At 43.0% G+C, this 26,461-nt stretch overlaps 1 protein-coding gene across 4 annotated transcripts in view; it reads left to right on the forward strand.

The window, feature by feature from the left end:
- The window catches only part of ryk (receptor like tyrosine kinase), a 69,790-nt gene that overhangs the window by 22,939 nt on the left and 20,390 nt on the right, over positions 1-26,461 (forward strand). For 2 of the 4 annotated variants that reach the window (XM_030727359.1, XM_030727356.1), the window contains exons 5-12: positions 1,252-1,314; positions 1,843-1,984; positions 2,641-2,741; positions 4,485-4,568; positions 10,541-10,666; positions 18,784-18,870; positions 21,989-22,058; positions 23,313-23,445. In XM_030727359.1, the coding sequence (XP_030583219.1) occupies positions 1,252-1,314; positions 1,843-1,984; positions 2,641-2,741; positions 4,485-4,568; positions 10,541-10,666; positions 18,784-18,870; positions 21,989-22,058; positions 23,313-23,445 (806 nt within the window). The remainder of the gene's footprint in view (positions 1-1,251; positions 1,315-1,842; positions 1,985-2,640; positions 2,742-4,484; positions 4,569-10,540; positions 10,667-18,783; positions 18,871-21,988; positions 22,059-23,312; positions 23,446-26,461) is intronic. The other 2 variants (XM_030727357.1, XM_030727358.1) reach the window with 2 other exon arrangements.

A 26,461-nucleotide genomic window follows, 5' to 3' on the forward strand; every position in this document is an offset into this window, starting at 1 on the left:
GGCCGAGAGGCTTCTTGCCATATGCCCCCGTGGAAACAAATTTATTCCTATTTTATTTTAAGCAGGAGTCGAACTGGCAGCATGAACAGATTCTTTGTGTGCCTGAGCTGCCATCATCCCGCCCTGTCACCGCCTATCAGCTCACAGGAGAGGACTGAAAATGTTTGGCCACGTTTATGAGCACATCTTATAGTCAAAAGAAGTTAACTTTTCAAGGGACTCACCATCAACCTCTAACACAGACAAAAGTGTCAGTGAATAGTTCATGTGGTCTGTGTGCAGCGGGACGTTCATGTTTCACTGTGGTACTGGTCTGAGTTACTTTATCCTTGGAGTTCAGATGTGACATAAGGCTGCTTGTTTCCTGGGTCCCTGTGCTCAAAAAAGATGCTTTTTAAGCTTCATTAAGTGTTACTGCTTTTTTTTTTCAGCGTTACATCTTTTACTTTCACACTTTGAATAAAAACCGCCATTAAAGGGTGTTTTAATAGCTCACCTTAACGAGCTCAGGCTTCAGAGTGCTCCCCTCACACACGCACACACCTTTATTATGAATATTTTAGAAAACATCCATCCTAAGTTTGGGGTGTTGGTCAGAGGTTACTGAAGTTGGCAGATCATTTGTGAAACAGACACAGTCCACACACCTGATGTAAGTGATGTGTGCAGGTAGATGGGTTAGATGATGCTGTTTTGAGTTTTGGCTTCTCTAAAGTTTGAAAGAATCAATAATGCCTGATCGAAACGTAAAATCAAACACCGCCTCGTTCCGACCGTAAACGAGTTACAACTGCTTTGGTTAAAGTCATCCAGGCTGGAGAAACACCAGCCGGGTGGAAGAACACAGAACCATGCAGAGAGGGTGAAAGCACATCACACACCTCTGAACTGGTTTTTGAAAAGAAGTTCATTTAAACTTCTCAAACTGTTGGAAAGTAAGTAAAAAAAAAAAAAAAACACTTTTTTGATCACACTGACCTTAAAATTCAACAACTACTTCTTTTTTAAAAAAAGTGAATGATTGATAAAAATGAACCAGAGGGCCGGTAAGCTAGAAGATCTTAAAGGGACAGTGGGCTCGTTTCAGACAGGATGAACTGAGAAGCTGCACCGAGGCCCAGTGAATCATGCAAAGCTACCGTACTAGAGTCTGAGCTGGAAGTTAGCACGTGTCCCCTGTAAACTGAGTAAAATTTGATGTTGACTGAAGTTTATGGAATTGTTTCTCCTTTTTTTTTCTCCTGCAAACAGGAATTGACTCTGATGCAAAGATCTCCATCCCTCCCAACAACAACACTCTGCCCCGACCTGACTGTAAGTAATCCTTCCACCTCCCCCCATCTTCATGCTGCATGTATTGTTTATCACAGGTAGCATCAGCCTGATGACACAGAGGCTGAATTTGGCTGTATAAGAGTCTGTAGTCAGGAGAAAAGAAAATGATTTGAGTGCCAAAGAGAAGGATTCATTGTACTACTGAAGACCACTCTGTCAGCTCCCTCCCACCCCACAGAGTCAGAGTAGTTGTCCTCTTCTATTCAGACTCTTTGTGAGCCTCCTGTAGTGGAGCACCATTAGTGGGTCGTCTCCCTTCTGCTTGGGTAGGCCTGAGGAAGCCGGGGGCCCTCTGAGGCTTTTAGAGAGGTGATGAGAAAGGCTCTCAGACGCTGGTCTCTGGGCACAGCCACTGCTCTTCCAGGCCTCCATTAGCTCTGAGTGGTGCTCCCATACGTTCTGTCCCATGTGTGCTCTCTATCCTCATGTCTTTGCTCTGATGATGGTGTTTCTTATGCTGTAATGTCTCTGTTTATCTGATTCTTAACGTGTGTCACTTTCCATCAGTAGATGGTGTTACTGCTCCCACCACCTCCACCCAGGTGTTTTATATAAGCGTGAGCGTCTGCTGCATTGTCATCTTCCTTGTGGCCATCATCCTGGCTGTCCTGCACCTGCACAGCATGAAGAGAGTGGAGATGGAAGACAGGTGCGCTTCTCTTTCCTTGTCCTGGTTCCAGAGAAACCTCAGACACTGCTGCACATAGCCCCAGTTCACAGCAGCAGTCGTCTCAAGGCATTTTATATTGTACGTTACAATATTAGAGAGAGAACCCAACAGTGAGACGGTCCTCCAAGAGCACCACTTGTTCATTCGCCTGTAATCTCCACTTTAGCTGAAATGACACAGGTTACGAGATATCGGTGTGAAATTAGATCAGAGGATGAGTCAGAGAGGTTAGCCATCAGGGCAGTCACTCATTTATCATGTTAGACAGATGGAAGTCAGCTATCTATTTATTCAGATCTGTCAGCAGTGGTTAGCACTGTCCCGGGTTCACACCCAGACAGGCCCCTACTGTGGGATTTGTTCTTTTCAGCTGCCATCAAATAGCATGGCAGGTTAACGCTGCGTGTCAGGAGGAACTAACAGCTCAGCAGGGGAGAAGGACGTGTGGAATACCTGCTGCTGACTGACCAAAAGAAATCATCTCATCCCACCTCCTTTCTGAACTATGGCTGTATCCTAAAAACTAAATGTGCCTCCCAGTCGTACTTCCAGGGTCATCATTTGCTAACAGTGCAAAGAAGATTGCTGGAAATATAATCTTTACCAAAACATGATTTTCCTGTTCTGTCTTTCAGTGTGAGTGACAGCGGAAGCTCACAGGGCCTTTCTCAGCCGTCCACCCAGACCACGCAGTACCTGAGGGCTGACACTCCAAACAATGCTGCCCCTGTCACCAGTAAGGCATTTCATTCCTCTGCATGTAACACAAGCAACACTGCACCCTTTAGCCATCTGCTGCTTTCTCACTCTGGTATCTCTTAATGTGGATGCTTCTCCAAATGCAGTAATGGGCTGTGAATGACCCAGTTAGGTTAACTGGTCTCATAAGATTGCAATGAAGCGAGCAGTTCCTGCAGTAATGTTATCTTCGTTAGTTCTCGTTGTTGCTCTCCTTGTGACCCATCGCTGTGGGAATAATGTGTAAATGTCCTCACCATGTGCTGTGTGTCAGGCAGCAGTAGGAGGAGAAAAACAAGCCTGTTTTATCGAGTAGCACGCTGTAAATGTTGAATGCTGTGAAGGCAGGTTTACATTAGCAGATAGATGGAGATGAAGCAGATCGAGGCCAGCTAAATGGTAAATTATGGCTTAGTGCTTAGTTACTGAGCACTCGAAGTGCCTTTCACAGTCCCTGATGAATCCATCAGGGGCAGTTTGGGGTGCAGTGTCTTTCCCAAGCACACTTTGACTGGACCCGCTCTTCTTCTTGAGCCGCAGCCACCGGGATTTGGGCTCATTTGGTGTTTTACAGTCAGCAGATTGGGTGATGCGTGTAGGGTGTTAAAAAGATTCTAGTCTGAGTCCTTAACATCCAGCTGTTTTTAGCTTAACAGACCAATGAGGTCATGTCATGGTGAGGTCGTCTGTCCGTCCACAATTCACAAGAATCACCGCTCCCTGAGTATTACTCACAATTTAGACAACGCATGCTGAGCACCGAATTGGTCTTCACCCAAATCAAGGCCACATTTGTCGTTCTCAGTAGACTTTAATTTTCATTAGGGACAATAAAACTTATCACTTCACCTCTGTACAATAACCCGTGAACTGCGATGAGCCGGAGGAGCTGCTGCTGCACTGATCCATCTGCCCATTTTATTAACTGCTTATCGGATTCAGGCTCGTGGTGGGCACGGGCCGGAGCCTGTCCCAGCTGTCAAAGGGGGGAGGCGGAGCAGTCTGTGGACAGGTCGCCAGCCTGTTGCAGGGGTGATGCAGAGAGAGGAAGCCGGAGAACCTGCGCAGACATGGGGAGAACATGCAGAACATATAATAAGCTTTTCCCCCATCATTCAAGTTCATCTTTTTTCAGATGTTAATGCTCACAGGACAATAAAAATGAAATGGGTGGGTGTGCTGCTTTAGAGAAGCTTCAGAACTGGTCGCTCTGCAGCTAAAGAATCCTCTCACGTTTCCCTTTATCCTTTTCAGATAGAAGTTCAGAAAAAAGTTTCTGTTAAATGCACTAAAAACAAAGAAATCCACAGGCCTTAATCAGCTACACGTAGGCTGATACTTCAGTGCGTGGCAGGAAACCATCCCGTGAAAGGAGCTCGAGTCTCTGCGTTTGGGAGCTCCGTGTGTGGCTTTGTTGCAGTGGTGCAGCCTAAGTGATCCATCACTGCCCTCTTGTGGATCTCAGCCCCACTGCCTTTTCTCCTTTTGTGTCTAAATCTTTGCTGAATGTGACTGTCTGAACCCCTCCCCTCCTTTTGGTGTAACTCCTGATTGGTTCGTGTCCTCGTGAGCATGCCTGGTCTGATGGATGTTTAGAGCTGAAAGGCTGCAGCGAGAGTTCCACATCCACTCATTCATTCAGGTCATGTTGTGATTTTGTGTGCGCTCTCCATTAAAGCCCTTCTTTCTCACCTTCTCCCCCCCCGCTACTCCCTCCCCACTTTTCTCGTCTCGTCTTCAGACAACCACCCTGGTTCTGCACCCATACTCCAGCTTGCTGCCTCCTCCTTCCAAAACCCCGGTGCTCCCCCTCATGAAACCAAAAGTAAGTTTCTGAGAAGTTTATTGATTCACCGTGTGTGGTCATTAGGATGTTGGGAGCAGCAGGATGGAACCACCTCCCTGTTCTCTAAATTTAAGGCTTCCATTTGTCTTGGTTGTTGGTTCTAAAATCCTAACCTGCTTTATACTTTTATACCTTTACTATTTGTTGTCACCTTCGTTGAGGCCTCACCCACAAAAAAAAAATCATTATTTTCAACTGTTTCCACTGATGAATCATTTTATCAAGGAAAGCTTCTGTGGCTGTGAGGATCAGCTGCTGTGAATTCATTTAGGTTTTGACAGTTTAAAGAAGTCACGTTTGCTTTTTCTGTTTTATCCTCTCTAAAATACAACCCCAGGGATGCTGTGTAACATCTCAGAAACCCAGATTTCATTCACAATAAAACAAATCAGATGCTTAAACTGAGACAGTTTTACTATTTCATGAAAGATAGGAGCTCATTTTGAATTTGATGGCAACAACAGATCTCAAACAAGCTGGAATGGGAGCAACAAAAGGCTGGAAAAGTCATGGTACTGAAAACCAACTGAAAGCTGGAGAAACATTTTCTAACTAATCAGGTTCACTGGCAGCAGGTCAGTAACATGATGAGCAGCAGAGGTTCACCCAGCTGCAACAAACTGCTGCTACAAACTGGAACAGTTTCAGAATAATGTTCCTAAATCTGTGAAGACTTTAAATAATGTGATCAGAGGAGTCAGGGAAGCCTCTGTGTGCAGGGACGAGGCTGTAAGCCTGTGATGTTCAGTTCTCAGGCAGCTCTGCAGTACAGACAGGCCTGAAATCACTGCACGGGCTCAGAAATCATCACTGCTGTGGAAATCAGTAAACACGGCCCCGTCCCAGCTGTTCTTTGAGGCGTGTTGTTGCCGTCAAATTCAAATTGACCTTATTTTTTTCCCAAGATGCAACAGTTTTTCTGTTTAAAGGTTTGATGTGTTTTCTATGGTATGCTGTGATTTTGTGTTGAGATTTGCAAAGATGTACATTTTACATGGCACTCCAACTTTTTAGGAATTGTGGTTGTAAAAACCAAGACATCAACTCTCTGCTCTCGTTTCAGACTATTGTTTCTTTCTGTTGCAATAATTCTGCTTTCATTTCCTTTGATTTGATGGTTGGATGATTTTAATCTTAAAAACCGGAGCAAACTGTCACGGCGTGCTGTAAGACCATCCAGGGGCCCCTTAATGCCCTTCTTTATGAAGTTAGGGTCCTTTCAGGGGCACAAGGGTCCTTCGTTTTGGACCTCAGCATCCTTTACGTGCTGGGTCCCAGATGCTGGAACTAGTGAAACTAATGAAAGTTTGAATCTATCTGCTGTTTTTGTAACACTGCAAACAAATTTAGACTTTTTCTTCGTGGTTCACATGCTTTGATCTAGTGTTGGATGTTTGTGTGTATGCGCTGTGTTGGACTGCAGAGCAAACTGCCCCCTGCAGCTTTTACTCTGCTGCAGGCTCAGAAAACACTCAGCATCAGGAGCCACGGGCTCTACTCTGAGATATAATAAGATGTACTTTATCCCAAAAGTTAGGAAACGCTTGCGTTTCAGTGACAACAAAATATTAAACACCTCCCAAAGTAAAACAGGTCAAATAAAGTAGAAGAGTGCAATAAAAATAGCTCAGTGTGGTGAACGTCACACAAAGAAGGAAGCTTGATTAAAATAAAGCAAAATAAAATCAATTAAAGGAAGTTAGAAAAGGTAAAAATGACTTAAATTTTAAATAGAATACAACAAGAGTCCATATGAATGTATGTATGTAGTAAAATGACTGTTTTGGGAATATTCAATAAGTGTTTTGCCAGCAGTGTGAGTAATAATGTTATGTACATTATTACCCTCTGCTTATCGTGTGTGTGTGTGTGTGTGTGTGTGTGTGTGTGTGTGTGTGTGTGTGTGTGTGTGTGTGTGTGTGTTCTCTTATTTGCCCCATTGAGGTAATCAGTGCTTGTAGTTTGACCTCTAGGGGGCAGCATTGCTCTGCACCGTGTCAGTTTGTGCCTCACTGTGACTGCAGCGATTTAGACCTTTAAAACGAGCAGGTTGTGGCAGATTTCTGCCTGTCTGCATGTTTTCACTGTTTTCACCTCTACTTTTTTATTCATCGTTCTCGTCTCACGCTCTGAGCCTTTATGAAAGCATCATCTCTGCCTGTTGGACATCTTCATTTGCCACTACACTCCTCACATCTCACTGCTCTGCTCAGATGTGTCGTCTTCCTCTTCTTTACCTGCAGGATGGCGTCCCTCTTTCTTTCCTCTCTCTCTTTCTATTCCTCACCTGTTCTCTGGTGCTGTAGACTAACTCATGCGTTAATAACCAGTTGTTTAAAGAGTAATGTCATAGCCCCTGATAATCATATTTATTTAAATAAAATCAGTTTGATATCCATAACACATTCCTGTTTCAAAATGGTAAATGGTCTAGTTCTCATATAGCGCTTTTCTACTCAGTCTGAGCACTCAAAGCGCTTATACAACATGTTTACATTTACCCATGCATACAAGCACTTCCATTATTAACTAAGCTAAGTGCTTCAGTTATCTAACATTCGCACTCCAACAGTCGGTTAAGTATCTTGCCCAAGGATACATTGGCATGCAGCCTGGAGTAGCCAGGAATCGAACCGCTGACCTTCCGATCAGTAGGTGACCTGCTCTACCTACTAAGCTACAGCCACCCCTGTGGGAAGAAGCCTTATTAAGAAATCAAGGGTTTCAGGCCTTTTAATTTGAAACTTAGACAGGAAATGAAATGACTAGTGATCTCATCAAACAGAAGGACTAAGGAAAGGTCAGTCAGTGTGGAGTGAAGCCGCTCAGGTGACATTCCTGATCTGTTTTACAGTATTTTATCTTCGCTCTGTTTTCCCCACTGGGATCATAGGTCAGACTTTCTTTGGCCCCCTGGTGTTTTTCTGCTGGCACACAGACAAGCTATTTTAATGACCTCAAATAACTAGCTTAAGCTTTAAGAATAAAGCATAATTTATCTGTATAAATGTGCATCAGGGAAGAAAATTACTCAAAGTCTAAAGTAACTGTAAGCCCCACTGTATGCTGTAGATAGATGAGGTGGCTGCTGCCAGCCTGCAGCAAGGTTCATGATAAATGTGCCAAATTTAAAGTTGAGGCAGTTTATCTGTGTACAGACAGCTTTCCTTTAAGCTGCTTCTGAATTTGTCTGAGCTGTTATTGCATAAAACAAACTGTGGATGTGGATGGGAGCAGCTAAAGACATGGCTTTCTTCACATTTAAGCTATCCAGACAGGTGGGCTGAAGGCCTTTTTTGGGGAGTATTATAGCCTAATGAGACCCTGCATCTCCTTATATGGATATTTTTTCTTTTCTGAACCTCGTTTGTTATTCTCAAAGTGTTTTATACTTCTTAAAACATTAGTTACTGTGTTATGCACTAAAATAAACCCATTGCCCCCGTAAGAGGACATACTTTTAAAAAGATGATGCTTTGTTATTGGAACTTGTCCCAGCTGCCATGGGGCAAGAGGCAGGGTACACCCTGAACACGGCTGACACATGAGACATTTCCTAACCAGGACCTTCATTCTGTGAGGCAGCAGCGCTAACCGCTGCACTGCCACTCCAACTACTCCCAAATAGGAGAAAATAAAAATCCACCTTCAGCATAATGTGGAGTCTCAGGTGGTTAATGTCAAATACTGACTGTAAGATCAAATTAGTCATTAGTGAGAGCCCACGTTGGCCAGTTTGCTCTGCAGGTGAATGAATTAGTGGAAACATCATCACCAGCCAGAAAGATTAAAGTGTGCCTTCTCATCTCTACTAATTAATAAACTAGTAAAGACTCAGTTCAGCTTTCAGACTGGATGTTCTCTTGCATGTTTGACTTGAGTTGATGTTGACAGACGTTAAATATCAGTATGACAGGTTTGACCGTTCCCTCTTGAATGAAATAGCTTTCACTGATTACTGAATATAAATTCAGAGTTAGCAGATCGTCTGAATATCTTCTTTCCTCACTGGGAGAAGGCGTTGTTTAGGTGCAGTCACTGAGCTCAGCTTTATCTGGAGGCTTTTGTCACTGAGTTTTTCTTTGTGAACTTCCTCTGTTTATCTGGGCTCTGAGGCCTTTGAACCGAAGAGAGAGCCAGAATTTCAAGGCAAACCTGCATTCGTGCCCTTATGTTCTCTGACATCAGTGACATTATTTGTATTGTCAGATGACGGCATCTTGATCTTGATACCTACATTTTTTTGATTTGCAATAAGCTCCACTTGTTTCTGTCTTGTAGCCGTCCCCTTATCAGATACTTTCACACAATCAGATGTTCTTGTTGGCTCTGATTCAGATCTTTTTTAGTTTCCAGGTGCCTAGCTAGCATTAGTTAGGCTGCTGACCTCCCCGGTCCAGCTGTGGCCATGAAACGGGAAGCTTTCTCCATGCAAAGTGATCAGTTTGACTTCCTCACAGTAGAAATGTTTGCTGACATGAAGTCCGCAGGCACACCTGGCTGCTCCTGGTCTCAGGAGCTGCAACCGCATCTAGGAGCTGCAACCGCGTCAGATGCATCACTGACATGCTGTGCACATACAGTGTATGTTGACATAAAGAGGTTGTGTTGATGTGCATAATGTGTGGGGAACTTTCTGACCTCACCCCTCGTCTCAGCAGCTAATAACAGCGAGTACATGGGGAGGTTATGTAATAGATGTGCTGTAACACAGGACTTTGCATGAAGTTGCTTTGATGCAACATGTGCAGGGTACTGTACATGTGTGGCTGTTTCTTGGAAATGTGCTCATTTCTCTTCTTTGATTCTGCAGATTTTAGAAGAAATACGAATAAGAAGCGTTTGTGATCCGAAGCAGGAGCCCTCAGGTTGTGTTTGTGTGCTAATCCAGGTTTAAAAAACCTGTCAGTCATTTGGAAAGAGGTTTGTTTAGGTTTGGATTGTGTGCCTTTAACCCTCAAACGACCATAGGGGCCGTTTACGACAGGGTTATTTTTTCTAATCTGTGTTTGTCATTCATTCATCATTTATCTCTGACAGATATTCCAAAACATTCAGTCATTAATTATGATTGTTAGTCATTTTTATACAGAAAGGAATAAAAGCAACTGAGGAAACCAAAAGGACCAGGACCGGGATCTGCTCCTCGTTATGAGGGGGCCCGGGATCTGCTCCTCGGTATGAGGGGGCCCGGGATCTGCTCCTCGGTGGGAGGGGGATCACTGTCAAAGGGCCTGACTAAATGACATCCAGCAGGCTGCTCGTGCGTGTTTCTGACCAAGCTGTCAGACTCCTGATGGTGGCGTGAGGGCCTGATGTCCTTCAGTGGGATCTGTGCTCAGCCCAGAACTCGCAGGTCCGCCACCGTCGTCTGCTCTCCACAAACGAGAGCAGGTTCACGTTGAGTACGTGTCACAGATGTGAAAGACGTGGAGAGGGCGTGGCAAACGTTATGATCCCAAAGCTGGTGAAATGATTGACGATGGTGAATGGGACAGACTGCCTTCAGTAATACTGTGATGATCAGTGTACTTTGATCCATAACAAATCACAATGAAGTCATCATATGCAAGCTGTTTGTTTGTTTGTTTGTTTTTATTAAATCCTTTGTTAGTTCCCTGCTTCTGTGTCAAACTGAACAGCATGGGTGTCCCAACGGGCGGCCCAGGGGCCAAAACCAGGCCCCCAGGAGGCCCTGCAAAGTGTGCAAATTACAGTAAATTCACAGATTTATTCTTTTTTTTTTTTTTTAAACAAAACACACTGTTAGTCCTCGTATGTTGTTGCAGTTTAAGCATCGCTACACAGCAGCACACACTTAAAAACTGATTTTAGGGCTGAATTTGGTGAATTTAAAAACCTCGTCACTCCAAAGATAAACTGAATGCTTAATGCTTTACAGAAGGGGTCATAAATGAAGGTTAATCTGTTTTTTGTGCGTGTCTTTGCAGGTTACCCATCTCTGCGCATCGAGAAGAACGACCTGAGGAGTGTGACTCTAATGGAGGCCAAAGCTAAAGTTAAAGATATTGCCATCTCAAGGGAGCGGGTCACACTACGAGACGTCTTACATGAAGGTATTTCCTCTTTTCCCTCCTTTTCTGACTTACTGCTGGATTCTTCAAAAGAAGGTGAACACAGTGTTGAGTTTCACTGAAAAGTGGAACACTTCAGAGTGCAGATTGCATCATGTGGTGTGGTGAAAGCTTCTTCCTCTTAGAGTCCGACTCTGTTCTTTGGAGTTTTTAGTTGTTTTTTGCAGAGTCAGATCATAAATGTTTGAGTCAGATCATAAATGTTTGAGTCAGATCATAAATGTGATGTAGATATTCGTGCTTTGTGCATCAAATATGTGACAATCACACTATGGAAGTTTTTTCTTAATCGCTTTCTTAATCAAGTTTCTAGATTATATGTGAAACACACAGTTCATGCATTATATGCAGTTTCAACCCAGCATAACCTAGCAGCACCTGTAGCCTGATTCGTGTGTTTGTGTGTGTGTGTGTGTGTGTGTGTGTGTGTGTGTGTGTGTGTGTGTGTGTGTGTGTGTGTGTGTGTGTGTGTGTGTGTGTGTGTGTGTGTGTGTGTGCGTGCACGCAGACAGGTCAGTTCAATGCTGAATGAATTTGCTGTTGACTGTAGTACAGATTGTCATCGATTTGAGCTTACAGAATCGAGAAGTCATTCCCGTCGTCCGAGCTGGAGGAACGGCGACGGTGCAGCTCGCTGTGAGACGAGTGCGAAGGGACACAATGTGCGCAGCGCGCACACCAAAATCTGTTAGTTTTGCTCAGGAAGATTTCTAACTGTTCAGCAGCAACAGGTTTATGGTTATAGTTTTTAGACCTACAAAAACGGTCTAAAAAGTCTGCTGCTTTATCCTCTCAGCAGGTTCCAGGGGGAATTCCAGTTAAAGACGTGGAGGAAAGTCCCATAACATTCAGTGTAAAGAACATGAAACGATCAAAAGTACAACAAAGCAAAGGAAGAAAGATGCAAACAAAATGAAGAGTCATCGTTGACAGACTGACATTAAATTTGAGATTTCAGCTTAAAGGAGTCAAACAAGACACAGATGACAAATTAGGACTTTTTGTCATCAGTCTTTTTACAGGCAGCTAGCATAAACCAAAGGGACAAGCAGCCAGTAGAACACATTAACTAAGCCTAAAACCATTCATTTTTGTTTGATTTAAAAAATATCCCCCAATTTTACAGAACAATATTCTGCAGAAACCTTTGGTGTCAGTTTAATAGTGTTTGAACATTTCTAGTTGAAATCTGTCCAGAGATGTTTTCTAAAGGCCTTAAAAGTATTTTATTGTCTGCTGTTTGGAAAGCCTGTCAGGAAACAGCACACATGTTACTGATATTACTGCAGCTATCTGCAACAGTCAGGAAGCATCTTGGAAAAAAGAAGACTTGAATGGGTCTGCCTGTCTGTGCAGTTCCTGCTGCTTATCTGGATCTGAACTGAGCTGCTAACACTGTTATAAACTGCTGGGGGAAAATGGCTGGAGTCTGGTATTAATATCATTAATATCATTAGGAGTGATCTTCAAAGAGGAGCTGAGCAGCTCCAAGTGGTCTGAAGCGGCCGTATTTGGACCTGAGGATGGAGTTATCAACTAACACTAGTTAGCTCAGGTGGTTAGCAAGCTGCACCCTTAAACTGACCAAGGACAACACACAGAAGCGTGTGCTAAGTAACAAAGTAACAAACTAGGAGAAATTCACTCCGCAGAACTGAAGCACAGACTTCTTGGATGGTCTGTGCTGACTGCACAGATATTATTTATCATATAATTGCATTAAAATGCTTCAGAAGGCTCCGACAGCACAAACACAGTTTCAGTGATGCTCCAGTTATGATGATCAGTTCTGTCCACATCATTATTTATAGTAACAATAACAACTAGGGGTGGGAATTAATTAGGAGCTTTGTAATTAATTAACCAAAATTAATCGCATTTTAATCACATTTAAGTATTTAAAATGATAAATATTTAAGTTTGGTTGATGAATGAATCAATATACATAAGCTTAAACTTCAAAATGTTGTTCATTTTCCCACCAGTCTACTACACAGACCAACGAAGGGTGGAAGTGCTCCTGTGATAAGCAAACTCCTGACATTAAAGTTAAGCATCATAACTGGATAGTTTTATTCAACATTAATGTCTCACTTAATATAGTTGGGAGTTAATCATTCGCTCAGCTGTATTCCTTGATGTTGAAATGTGTCATGCTTGTTTTAACAGCTTATTTTGGATAAACAATTAAAATCAAACCACAAAAAGGAGAAAAAGTTCGTTCTCCGTTTAACAGCTGCTTTTACACAGCTGTGCTTCGCATTCACGATGCTAGGCGACATGAGCTACACAGAGGTGAGAGCAGGTGACGCTGATATGAAGGCTAGCCGCTCACTTCCGGCCTTTGCGGTCTTCGTGGGCCGCGAAGGACCCGGTCTGCGTAGGACGGGTCCTTTGAACGATGCAGCCCCTGAATTTTTGACATCGTGCGTCGAAATAATCTGTATGCCGGGAACTCGTGCACTGAGTAACGTTCCGGTGCAAAGTGCGATTAAAATGCATTAAAATTTTTCATTCGTTAATTTCCCCGTAATTAATTAATCGAAATTAACGCGTTAAAGTCCCACCCCAAATAATAACTAAAAATGCCTGTACAAATAAATACTGAAGATAAATTATTGGAGCCTGAAGCTTTAGCTCACACCTTCTCTTTCTACACAGCACGTTGGAAATGGCAACAGTTTTATAAGTACTCTAAAAAGTACTTATAAACTGAACTCTAAAACCCTACAAAATAATCAATTATAAAGAAACAGAAGCCAAAACAAATGTTCTACATTTGTTTTGGCTTCTGTTCTTCAGTTCTACATTTGTTCACCTCCTTATTACCACATCGCTCTAATTTCAAACAACCTCTGAATACAAATGGATTAGCTAGTATATTGGCTCAGGTGAGGCCTAGCAGACACACCTGTGTCGGGAAACCACACCCTCATCTGGAGATTTAAATCTGTACTGTGACTTCTCACACTTCTGAAACCCTGCACCTTATCTTACACCCTAACCTGATGTGCACCTTCATGTAATGCAGGTATATGTAGAACTTTTCCTCCTTTTTACCAATTTTAACCAAAAATTCAAGGGTCAAGGAAATCTTTATTGTCCCCAAAGGGCAGTGAGCAGAAATCTCACAGTAAATAATAAATAAGCAATAAGTATACTAAAAAAACATAAACATTAAAAACCCAGTAAGTTATTTGAAGGACCAGCAGCTGGGACAAAAGAGTCTTTGAGTCTTTGTCCTGCATGTTAGTATCTGCAGCCAGACTTAAACTCCTTTGATTAGAGGTGGCGAGGATCACCTGGGACAGACCCGGCCTGCCCTAAAGTCTTAACCTGGTACAGGTGAGGAAGGTCATGCAGGGTCAAACCTGCAGTTTTGCTGCACCTTATAGTTTCTTTTTGTTTTATAGGTTCAGTGACCTGTACTAGCTGACAGAAGAGACTGTAAGCCCAGATTCAATGAAACAGAAATAAAACTTTCTCATAAATGTTCTGTTGACATGAAAACCACAAAGCTTGCAATAAATGTACATGTGCTGGTGGGCTGCTTTACAGACAGCGTCCACCTGAAGCTCAAAGGTCAGCCTGTTATCAGTTATCGTGCCGGGGTTGTCTCTCTTTTTTATAACCTGACCCTAACCTGCAGAAACCCTTTTTAAAGGGCTAAATTTGGCTCGGTCAGCATCTTTTGGTGAACTATTTATTTATGAAGCTGTTTCAAGTCTTGAAACTGATGCAAGGAAAGTTCAGAAGTTACTTAGACTTGTGTCAGTAAAGGTAAAAATTACAGCCACAGCGGTTAGGGTTAGGCTAACCCTAAAGGAATAAAGCCTGTAAATTATCAACAAGTATATGCAAAAGGCCTTTATCCTTATGTATTTAGTTACTGTGTGTTTTGAGTCCAATAAAGTAACTGTGGTTTTCATGAATGTGGTTTTATACGAGTGTGCTCTATCAGATCAGTATCAATAAAAAGAAGCTTAAAATACTAGAAGTTCGTTCCAGCCGAGCGTACTACTGTCTGACAGAGAGCCTCAGACGCTGAATTCTTTGTTAATCTCTCTCTCTGCGTCTTTGGCTTCGTATCAGAGATAGCTGTTGGGGCTTCGCTTTGGCTCGATCAGTCCTCCTCACTTTGGAGACGTTTCAACTTTGTCATGGGGTGAAGGTACTGAACAAGACCGTGCTTCACTTTTTGGACGTTGGCCCACGCTGGGGCTTAGTGTGTATGATGTAACATTTACCCAAGGGTGCATACAACACAATGAAGAACAAAAATGTGGGTCTTCTGTTTTTAAATGCTGCTCAACAGCCTTCAGTGGTTTATTGAGTGCTTCTGTTCAGCAGCTGCACTCTTTCTCTGATACAGTGTAACTTACTAAGACTGCTTACAATAACAAGCCTTATGAATGATTAAAATGTTCATTCTGCTGTGCAACACTTTGCTTTCAGTTTCTCAGCAATGTGTTGGATTTATTGTCATGAAATATTGTGGAGACAGTGGTGGATTGATTTTACCTGCTTCAGCATGGCTGTAAGTACACGTCAGTCCTGGGCCCATATTTACAAAACCTCCTCGTAATAAATGTTTCTCCTGGTAATGAATGATGACATTTTTTTTTTAAATAATTTCCCCTTAAAGTTAGGACTAAAGAGAAGTTATTCACAAAGCGTGTTAGCTCTTGAAGAACTCCTTGATTGGAGAGGAGGAGTTAGAACAGAAACTGGTGGAAAGACAGACTTTATTTATTTTTTCTTCTACGGTACAGTGGCTGATGGAAACAGATGGAGATGGAGATTACTTGTTGCCTTTATAAACTGTTCATGCACTCTAACATTTGATTGTGTACTCATTTATGTAAACTTGCGTCTGTGAAACCAGTAATAGCATAACTATAGAAACAAGCTGGAATAATATTTATCCCAGCGATACACCGACATCTGTGAACATGGGAAACAACTCCAGTCTTCTAATGGGTTGTTCCCCATGTCAGTCATTACAGGGCAGAGTAAAACGGCTGTACTGATGTTGCTTTCACTGAAACTGTAGTGGATTCACTGTGATGATCACATCTACAGTAGATGTTAACACACCTATATTGCCAAAATCCATAGTGTTTAATATGATGTGGGCCCACTCTTTGCAGCTATAACAGCTTCAGCTCTTCTGGGAAGTCTTTCCACAGGTTTAGGAGTGTTTATGGGAATTTCTGACCCTTCTTCCAGAAGCACATCTGTGAGGTCAGACACTGATGTTGGAGAGAAGGCCTGGCTCACAGTCTCCGCTCTAATCCATCCCAAAGGTGTTCTATCAGGCTGAGGTCAGGACTCTGTGCAGGCCAGTCAAGTTCTTCCACACCAAACTGGTTCATCCATGTCTTTATGGAGCTGCTTTGTGCACTGGTGTGCAGTCATGTTGGAACAGGAAGGGGCCATCCCCAAACTGTTCCACAGAGTTGGAGCATCAAATTGTCCCAAATGTCTTGGTATGCTGAAGCATTAAGAGTTCCTTTGACTGGAACTAAGGGGCAGAGCCCAACTCCTGAAAAACACTCCCACACCATAAACCCCCCCTCCACCACCAAACATGAAGCTCTCACTGTTCTTGAGCTGATCTGAAGGCCACATGAAGGTTGGAGGTCTGTAGTGATTGACTCTGCAGGAAGCTGGTGACCTCTGCACTATGACCCTCAGCATCCTCTGACCCCACTCTGTGATTTTACGTGGCCTACCACTTCATGGATGAGTTGCTGTCTTTCCCAATTGCTTCCACTTTGTTCTAATCCCACTAACAGCTGACTGTGGAATATTTAGCAGTGAGGAAATTTCATGACTGGACTTGTTGCACAGGTATCATCCTATCACGGTACCACGCTGGAATTCACTGAGCTCCTGAGAGCGACCCATTCTTTCACTGATGTTGGTAGAAGCAGTCTGCATGCCTAGGTGCTGGTTTATACACCTGTGGAAGAGACTGGAACACCTGGATTCAATGATCTGGACATGAACATGGGAAACTCCTTATAGTTTATTTATTTTTTGCTTATGATTTTTAGATTTCTATCATGGTTGTTTGTGCGTGTTTTATATCATGACCTGTGTTTTCCTCGTTTTTGTATTCCTCTTTCTATCCCTATTTGACTTTACTTGACTTAATGGATTCCTTTAGAGATGTACTTACAGCAACAACACAACAACACTGAAGGCAAAAAGAAGAGTCATCAATGCAAAGATTTGTAAAAAACCAAAAAACTGGAAAATGGCGCAGACCTGGATGTGTGTAACTGTGACAGTGGTCATGTAAACAGTACTTTGTACGTCTGCATTGAATCTGCGTAGTGCATGCATCATACAGTAGCTAACATAAGTGGCTCACACTGTTGGCAGCAGTAAGACCTTTGCTAGTGTGCCTCTGTTGTGCTACAGTTTCACTGCCAAAACAGCCCTTGGTGGTAGCGGGGGGGGTATCCTCTTTGAGTTCATCCATTTATCTTCTAATCAATTTGAAAAATAGATAAAAGAAGAAGTAGCTGGAAATGCACAGGACAAAAACGACACCCTGTATAGGTTGCAGCCTGTCACAGGGCCAACACAGACATAATGTACAATATGACAAACAAAAATGTACACCAAAGAAATCATTTCTATTAAACAGAAAATAAAGTAATAATGAAGCAATAGAATATAATGCAAAAAAATCCAATAAAATAAATACAGGTATTGTAGTGTGCGGTAGCAAAGACTTCCTGTCCCTGGATCAGTCAGAGAGGGTGCGCCGCTGCCTGTCCAATCAGTGGTGCAGAGAGTGGTCAGGATTATCCGGGATGGACAGTTGTTGAGCGACCTCCTCTCCAACACGGCCACAGGCTGCAGGCTTTCTGCAGTGGAGTCACATGCTGACTTCTGATGGAGGAATTCAGACTGCAGCACAGGGACAGAAAAGAATTCCCACGGCAAGTATTGTGGACACTTTGCACAAGCAGCAGTTCAATATCCAGGCCTTAGAAACGCTCCGTGTCATTAACCTGGGATTGCAACATTTTCATCACAACAGTGAGATTCCTGCACATTTCTTCTCACAGTAACGTCCCCGATAGGGTCACACTGTGGTAAGGGAAGTGTGAGTGCAGCCGATACATCAAATTTCACTCTCAGCATTCCCTCTGGGTGTCAGCTCAGCCGATACGTGTAGCTCATCGCCTTCCTGCTCAAGTAGAGGCTGATCGCACACGCTAACACGATCCCACCGAACTCGCCAGAGCAAACAAGAAGTCAGGCAAGGGAACTGGACACACTGTTTAAGCATTACGCTGCTGATTTCCCTCTGTGTGACAATGTTTTTTTTCACCTGTGTGTTTATTAAACCTCTGCCCTAATGAAGATGTTGATGCAAAGTAAAAAGTACCGTTCTGATGTGTATTCTCAGATTTCTCTTTCTCTTTCTAACTTCTGTTCACACACATCATGACCTGCATGGAAAATGATGGAAAATGCATTATTCAAAACATAAGAGATAAAACAACAAACAAAGACACAAAAGGCCGTGTCTCAGAGGGGTGAAGCTGGAGTGCAGTTGTGTTACTGGGAGCCAGCAGGTCCCGACAGGCTTGATGAAGAAGGCGGGGGGGGGAGACACTACCCTGTTGTTAAGCTCTAACTCCTTTCCTGTTGAAACACAAGGCGTAGTTAGCCCTGGGGCTGAGATTTTTCTAAGTTTATGTTGATGGTTTATGTGCCATTTAGCTCAGAAAAGTCCTGGAGCTACAGAGTGACAGTTTAGACAAAGGAGATGATGAACACGCCACTTGGCCTTTCCACAATGTGAGACTTTGAGTCGCTGTGAGTGATGAAAGCTCCTCTGAGCTGCACTGAGCTGCTGTTGTTTTGTATCGCCTTAGTGAAAAGCAGCTAAAACTGCCTCATCCCATTTAGAAACAAAGCATTTTAAGCAGAAGCCTGTCTGCCTCTGTTCACTCATCAGCCAGGCATGGGGGCCTCTGAATGAGGTGACATTTCAGACTTTGAATGAGTCGCCTCCGGCCGTCGCTCCTCTGCCCTTTTGCTCTGATTAAAAACCTGTGCTTTGTCTTCGACAGGCACGTTCGGCCGCATCTTCCACGGCGTGCTGCTGGACGAAAAGGACCCCAGTAAGGAGAAGCAGGTCTTTGTGAAGACCGTGAAAGGTACCTCTCTGTTGCAGCTTAAATAAACCAGATTCTGAACGACATGAAAATATTTGCTACTCGAGTTCATACCTATGATCCCATCAATGTGTAACTTTTCCCCATGTGTGCACATACACTTATGCAGGGGAACACACTCACATGCACTGTAGTCTGCAAATCTGTGCACATGCAGCAGATCAGTGAACATATTTCTGTGACCATTTTCATTAGTATGTATAGCACTACTGCAATAATGTCACATAATTTCTTTGCAAAATGCACATTTTTCTGTTGATAACAAAATAACAGCTGAAGTTATCAAAGTAAATGGACTACAACCCTGCACCCTCCTTTAGACTCGTGCCTGCAGCAGGAATGAAACTGGTGACACACGATTACCCTGCAGACAGGCAGCTTCACTTTTCTCCTTCAGATCCAGGTTTGAAGGAGCAGGTGAAACGATGCTTTTCTTCATGTCTCAACTTGGTGAGCAGGTGCTTTGATTAGGAAGGTTTTGATTGTGATCGCAGTAACGAGCGCTGCTGTTGTTGACTTTGGAAACATGTTATTTTTTTCACTCCACTCTTCGCTGCTTGCTGTGTGTGTTCGAATGAGCGGCTGAAGGTTAAACTACGACACTGTTATCTTCGCTTATAAACCTTCTCTCCATAAAACGACTACTCGGGCTGACTCTTGTATTCGAGTTAATTTATGTGAATTGTGATTGGATTTACTTGCAGTTTTGTTCTCATTAAGTACTCAACCAGGTCTGCAATGAAAGTTTATTAGGCTTTAAAATGAGAAAAATAATAGTAGCATGAATGCTGCCACACAGATGTGCTGTGGGAAATGATCACACTGGCTGCTCTGTGTGCGCTCAGCATCAGTTTTCCTTTGGTGGTCTTCTATGAGCTGGATTAAAATGTGCTAAGGGCAAATTGGGTCTACAGTACATGTAGGGAAGCCAAAAACGACTACTGGATCAGGGCGGTTGCGGGACATTTCACAGACGCTTGACTGATCGGGATGTGGGGGGTTTGGAGGCCAGGCCACTCGGCTTTTCTGTGATGTGGTTAGAGTCACCGTGCTGTTTGGGAAGGCTGCTTCTGGTTGGGGTCCTGTGCCATACAATCTACTTTCACATGACTCGTCTGTTTTCTGGGACATGTTTGTGTCTGTCCTCACATCCTTCCTTCCTTCACTGCCTAAAAGTCCACATTCACTCCCTACTCAGCCATGGGATGTTCACAGAGCTCTTTTTATTTTTTTTACGCAAATGCACTTCTAACAAAACCAGAATTAACAGCAAGGCCAAATTAAAAGAAGGAAAAACAAACTGCACAAAAAATAAAAGTGGAGTTAACGAGAAATTTACTGTGTAAAAGTTTTGCATAACCCCTCAGTTCATTTTATTTTTCTAGGAAATGCATTAAGTATTGAAATTTACACAGAAATACCGTTTAAAAAAGGCAAAACCTGTGCTTGTGCAGTTCTAATGAGCTTGAAGTCGGTATCTGGTGTGAGTACCTTTATTCTTCAGCTCAGGCTGAACCCTCTGAGGCAGCTTCCTGTCATTTCTTAAGCAGGCTTCCTGCAGGACCTCTTTCCTGAACCTCCTCTGTACATACTGACGGTGATTGAACCAAAAATTTCACATTTGGATTCATCACTTCCATCAGACCACTTGTCAGTCCAGTTCTTGTACAATGTGGCAGAGCCTCAGCCTTTCCTCCTCCCGTTTCCCTTCCTGAAGAATGGCTTCCTGACAGCCGCCCTTCCACTGAGACTGTTTCTGATGAGTCTTCAGTGAACAGCTGAGGGATCAGCTGAAGGTCCTGATGCATGTCTCTGGTGGTGTGTCAGGTCTTTGCTCGATGATTCATTTCTTTATCCTCTTTCTTACAGACTTGACTTTCAGATACTGTTGACCTGCTATCAATAATTTCTAGGCCTGACACTTCTTTTTTTTTTTCCGGTCCTCCGCTTATCCAGTTTCCCCGTGCCACTCTGAGGAAACTGCCAAGTTTTTGGTCTTTGAGAATCATCTCGTTGGTGTTATCTTCTGTTATCTTTGGTATTTTTTGTAGATTCAACTACAGAAATGGGAACAAGTTGTCTGCTATGTGTAGACACAGCTCTGGTTCATCCATTGAGATATGTGCCTTTTTTATAGTTGAATGATTCATAGTTCAGGGTTAAGTGGATTAACAAACATTCAGGTACAAAGACTGGATTGAAAATGAGTGAAAAAGCAGCCAGTGTCCAAAGAAAATCTGTGAAAGCCCTTCAGAAAGCTGGAGAGCTGTGGCTCAGAGCCCGGCTCCTTGGAGGCACAATATAAAAGAAATGAAGGCTGAAGACTTTTGCACAGTACTGAGTAACAGCAGGCTTGTTCTGTACAAGCACCCACACGCTTGGAGTGAGCGCTGTGACGCTGACTGAACATCATTGGACTGAAACATGATTGTAATGCCAAAGGTCTGTGGACTGAAACATAACCAGCACCTCAGATTACAGTTTGTTTTTTGAGCCGTGCTGGTGAGCACCGTCAGTTGTTACCCAAACACTGTCTCTCAGTAACAGTGGGTACTTTATTAATGGCTTCAGCAGATGGCCGTACATGGTTTCAGTCCAATAAACAGACACAAATCTGACAGTAAACGAATAGTAAGTCTTACTCATGCTGCAGGATTGCATGCCAGTGAAACAGCTCCCGTATGCAGCACTGTCAGGTTCTTTGTTTGTGGCATGTGTCTGCTTTCTCTGCCAGTTGCCTTTTGACCTCTCTATTCTCTCATGTTTACTCAGGGAGGGGTGGATACCACTTGGTGAACAATATCTTCATGCCAGTTTTGGCTGTGTAAAGCTCTTTACTTCCTCCTCGTTCGCCTTTTGGGAAGGGAACAATGCTGCTTTCCATGAGTTCCAGATGATGGCAAGGCTGCAAGCACAGATTAAAAACTGGAGCAAATCAGGATTTTCCTGAAGTTTCCCACTGCAAATGACTGTTGACAGAGAAACTCTGCAATGAAGGGATAAAAATCAAACACCGCATGTGCCCAGAGCGAATAACCTCTCACCTTACCGACAGACTCTGGTTAGTTTGTTGGTTTTAATGTCACTGTGTTTTTCTCAGATCACGCCTCTGAGGTGCAGGTGACCATGATGTTGACTGAAAGCTGTAAACTTCGCGGCCTTCATCACAGGTGAGTCTTACCACATACACATACCCCGGGAGTGCTTACTGCTTTGGAGGCAGTTTTAGGTTCAGTTCATTAGAAATAAATACCTCTGTTATTTTATCTGTAACCCGTTACATAATAAATCATAGCCCCTGTCATAAGGTGTCCCCCCCCCCCCCCCCCCCCCCCCCCCCCCCCCCCCCCCCCCTCCAGAGTTTGTCATAATTTATATTCCAGTTTCTTCAGAAGGGCTGCTGACATAATATTCTTGGAAAAACACTACATTATGGTTTGTGTCTTGCGCCACCTGTTCGATGAGTCTGGTTTACTCTGAGAATAGCATGCCAGAGCACTTCCTGTGATCGTCTTTTACAAGACTCGGTTCAAACACTGACGAAAGAACACCACACGCTTACACACAGCAGATACCGTAACAGGGACTGTGAAGGGAAGTGCATCTTTGTGACTGTAATTATTTTATGTCATATACATACTGTTAAAATGCTGGCTGATCCTCTTAAACATGCTGTGACTCCCTTCAGTCATGTTTAGCTTCCCGACACAGAGCTATGTGGCATAATAGAGTCTGCCTGGATACAAGTTTCAGGGAGTGGCTGTGAAATCCGTTCATTGTTTCTTTGGGCTTTTTATAGGACTTTGAAAATCTGAAAATGAGAAAAATATGAAAGTAAGTGGTTCATAGAATAAATCTTCTTCCAGTAGTGGAAGAAGCTTATTTCCACTCTGGGGTCTTTATGACATCACTGAGGGCTTTTACCCCTAATATGGACATCTCAGTGATACAGAAGTCTCATCCAATAAATGTTTTGCTTAGAAAGTTTGCTTAAAGTGAGGGAAAGGGAGCTTTTTTTCTCCAGACAGGGGATGCACCGAGGGGCACCGACACCCACTATAAGACAAATAAGGATTATTTTGAACTGTAACTCATGCTGCTCTAGTAGAGGCTAAGAATAAACTTATGGAGCATACATATACAGCAGCATTTCTTGGGCAGATTTTACCATAGATGTACAGCAGCTGCGCATTAGCAGTAAACTTTCTTCATGTGGAAAGACTGGCGTCACGATGTCCCACTCCTTCCTCTTTCCTCTACATGAGCTCAGCACAGTGATAGTATTTACTGGCACTTCCTCTTCAGTGGTTTGGATGATGTCCTTTAGTCCTTCTTTAATGTGCAGGAAACTTGTACATAAACAGAAATGATGATCTGGTGCACACTGTTCCTATTTCCATGGTTGTTTTGTCTTTCCTGTTTAGAAATCTGCTGCCTATAAGCCACGTGTGCACAGAGGATGGAGAGAAGCCCATGGTGCTGTTGCCTTTCATGGCTTGGGGGAATCTGAAGCAGTTCCTGCGGCAGTGCAAGTTAGCCGAGGCTAACAACCCACAGGTGAGGCGTCACCTCTGCAGACGAAATATGATCAAAAACAAAAGGTCCATAAACGTGTTTTTTGACCAGAGTCATGTTCTCGCTCATGCCCAGATAACTTCTCGCACATTTGTTCCTTTTAGACTCCCTTTTTTGAGCATGTGTAATTTTTCATCATGCTACTCAAGCAAGCATCAACTTTTGTCTCCAACTGAACAACATTTAGTGTGGAGGGTCATCTCTGGTGATGAGTGCTCGGTCTCCAGCTGTCACCGAGCTATTTACAGGCAGTTAAAACTAGCAGGGACGCTGCAGATGCTGCTATATGCTGCGCTTTGGTGTCATTTCGATTTGTCCTGCACCCCGCAACTTTTGCAACCGGTTTGGAAACACTGTTCGGTCTTTACCGAAGACAGAGACAAAATTGCATAAAAACAAGTTTATGAAAATGTGTTTCAGGAGTGACTTGAAGGAAGTCACAACCCTTATTTCCTCAGGCAGGTCATTCGAAAGCCAAGGGGTCCTATGAGGGTGGGCTGAAAATTTTTTAGGCTGACTACAATGCAACGGTCAAACTTGACCACATGAGTTTTATTTTTCGACATAGTCTCCCCTGCGGTCCACACACTTCTTCTATCGGTGTTGCAGTGCTTGGATTCCCGTGGTATAAAAGCTCTCATCCTGACCCTCAAATAAGTCCTCAACAGCAGAGATGACCTCAACATCACTGCTGCTTCCCAGCCAAGTGTTTCTTCATGTTGGAAACAGAAAATAATCAGATGGTGCCAAATCAGGAGAACATGAAGGGTTATCAACCGGCTCAAAGTCACAGTCGCACACAGCATCCATTGGAACCATTATTACGCTCTTCAGTGCCAACACAGTGCAGAGCAGCTACCTAAACTCTGCTCCCAGTGAGGTCGATTATCTCGTCAATAGTTTTACATCCTCACTGCGTATAACTTTGGATACTGTGGCTCCTCTGAAAAGGAAAGCTTCAAATCAGAAGTGCCTGACTCCGTGGTATAATTCACAAACGCACAGCTTAAAGCAGATAACCCGAAAGCTGGAGAGGGAATGGCGTCTCACTAAATTAGAAGATGCTCATTTAGCCTGGAAAGAGTTTGTTGCTCTATAAAAAAGCCGTCTGTAAAGCTAGGACATCTTACTACTCATCATTAATTGAAGAAAATAAGAACAACCCCAGGTTTGTTTTCAGCACTGTAGCCAGGCTGACAAAGAGTCAGAGCTCTGTAGAGCCGAGTATTCCTTTCACTTTAACTAGTAGTGACTTCATGGATTTCTTTACAAATAAAAGTTTAGACATTAGAGGAAAAAATTATTCATAACCATCTCAAAGATTATTCTTCATGTTCGGCTGCTTTCAGCACTGCTGGTATTTGTTTTGACTTTTGGCTCCAGTTGATCTTTCAGAGTTAACTTCAATAGTTACTTCCTCCAAACCAGCAACATGTTTGTTAGATCCCATTCCTACTAGACTGTTCAAAGAAGTCTTTCCAATTATTGATGCTTCTATCTTAAAAATGATCAATCTGTCTTTATTAGTTGGCTGTGTACCACAGACCTTCAAGGTGGCTGTAATTAAACCTCTACTTAAAAAGCCATCACTGACCCAGCTGTCTTAGCTAATTATAGGCCAATCTCCAACCTTCCTTTTCTCTCAAAGATCTTGAAAGAGTAGTTGTAAAACAGCTAACTGATCATCTGCAGAGGAACGGTTTATTTGAAGAGTTTCAGTCAGGTTTCAGAATTCATCACAGTACAGAAACAGCATTAGTGAAGGTTACCAATGATCTTCTTAGAGCCTCTGACAGTGGACTCATCTCTGTTCTTGTCCTGTTGGACCTCAGTGCAGCTTTTGATACTGTTGATCATAACATTTTATTACAGAGATTAGAGCTTGCTACAGGTATTAAAGGTACTGCACTGCAGTGGTTTGAATCATATTTATCTCATAGACTCCAATTTGTTCATGTAAATGGGGAGTCTTCTTCACACACTAAGGTTAATTATGGAGTTCCACAGGGTTCTGTGCTAGGACCAATTCTATTTACATTATACATGCTTCCCTTAGGCAGTATTATTAGAAAGCACTGCATCAATTTTCATTGTTATGCAGATGATACTCAGCTTTATCTATCAATGAAGCCAGATGACACACATCAATTAGTTAAACTGCAGGAATGTCTTAAAGATATTAAGGCCTGGATGACCTCTAATTTCCTGCTTCTAAATTCAGATCAAACTGAAATTCTTGTTCTCGGCCCCACAAATCTTAGAAACATGGTGTCAAACCAGATACTTACTCTGGATGGCATTACTTTGGCCTCCAGTAACACTGTGAGAAATCTTGGAGTCATTTTTGACCAGGATATGTCCTTCAATGCACATATTAAACAAATATGTAGGACCGCTTTTTTTGCATTTGTGCAATATTTCTAAAATTAGAAACATCCTTTCTCAGAGTGATGCTGAAAAGCTCATCCATGCATTTATTACTTCTAGGGTGGATTGTAATTCATTATTATCAGGCTGTCCTAAAAGCTCCCTGAAAAGCCTTCAGCTGATCCAAAATGCTGCAGCTAGAGTACTGACAGGGACTAGAAAGAGAGAGCAGATTTCTCCCATATTGGCTTCTCTTCATTGGCTCCCTGTTAAATCTAGAATAGAATTTAAAATCCTTCTCCTCACCTACAAGGTCTTGGATAATCAGGCCCCAGCTTATCTCAAAGACCTCATAGTCCCATATCACCACAACAGAGCACTTCACTCTCAGACTGCTGGCTTACTTGTGGTTCCTAGGATATTTAAGAGTAGAATGGGAGGCAGAGCCTTCAGCTTTCAGGCGCCTCTTCTGTGGAACCAGCTCCCAGCTTGGATTCAGGAGACAGACACCCTCTCTATTTTTAAGATTAGGCTTAAAACTTTCCTTTATGATCAAGCTTATAGTTAGGGCTGGATCAGGTGACCCTGAACCATTCCTTAGTTATGCTGCTATAGGCCTAGGCTGTTGGAG

The sequence above is a fragment of the Archocentrus centrarchus genome, chromosome 4 (assembly GCF_007364275.1).
Source record: "Archocentrus centrarchus isolate MPI-CPG fArcCen1 chromosome 4, fArcCen1, whole genome shotgun sequence".
NCBI classification, from domain to species: domain Eukaryota; kingdom Metazoa; phylum Chordata; class Actinopteri; order Cichliformes; family Cichlidae; genus Archocentrus; species Archocentrus centrarchus.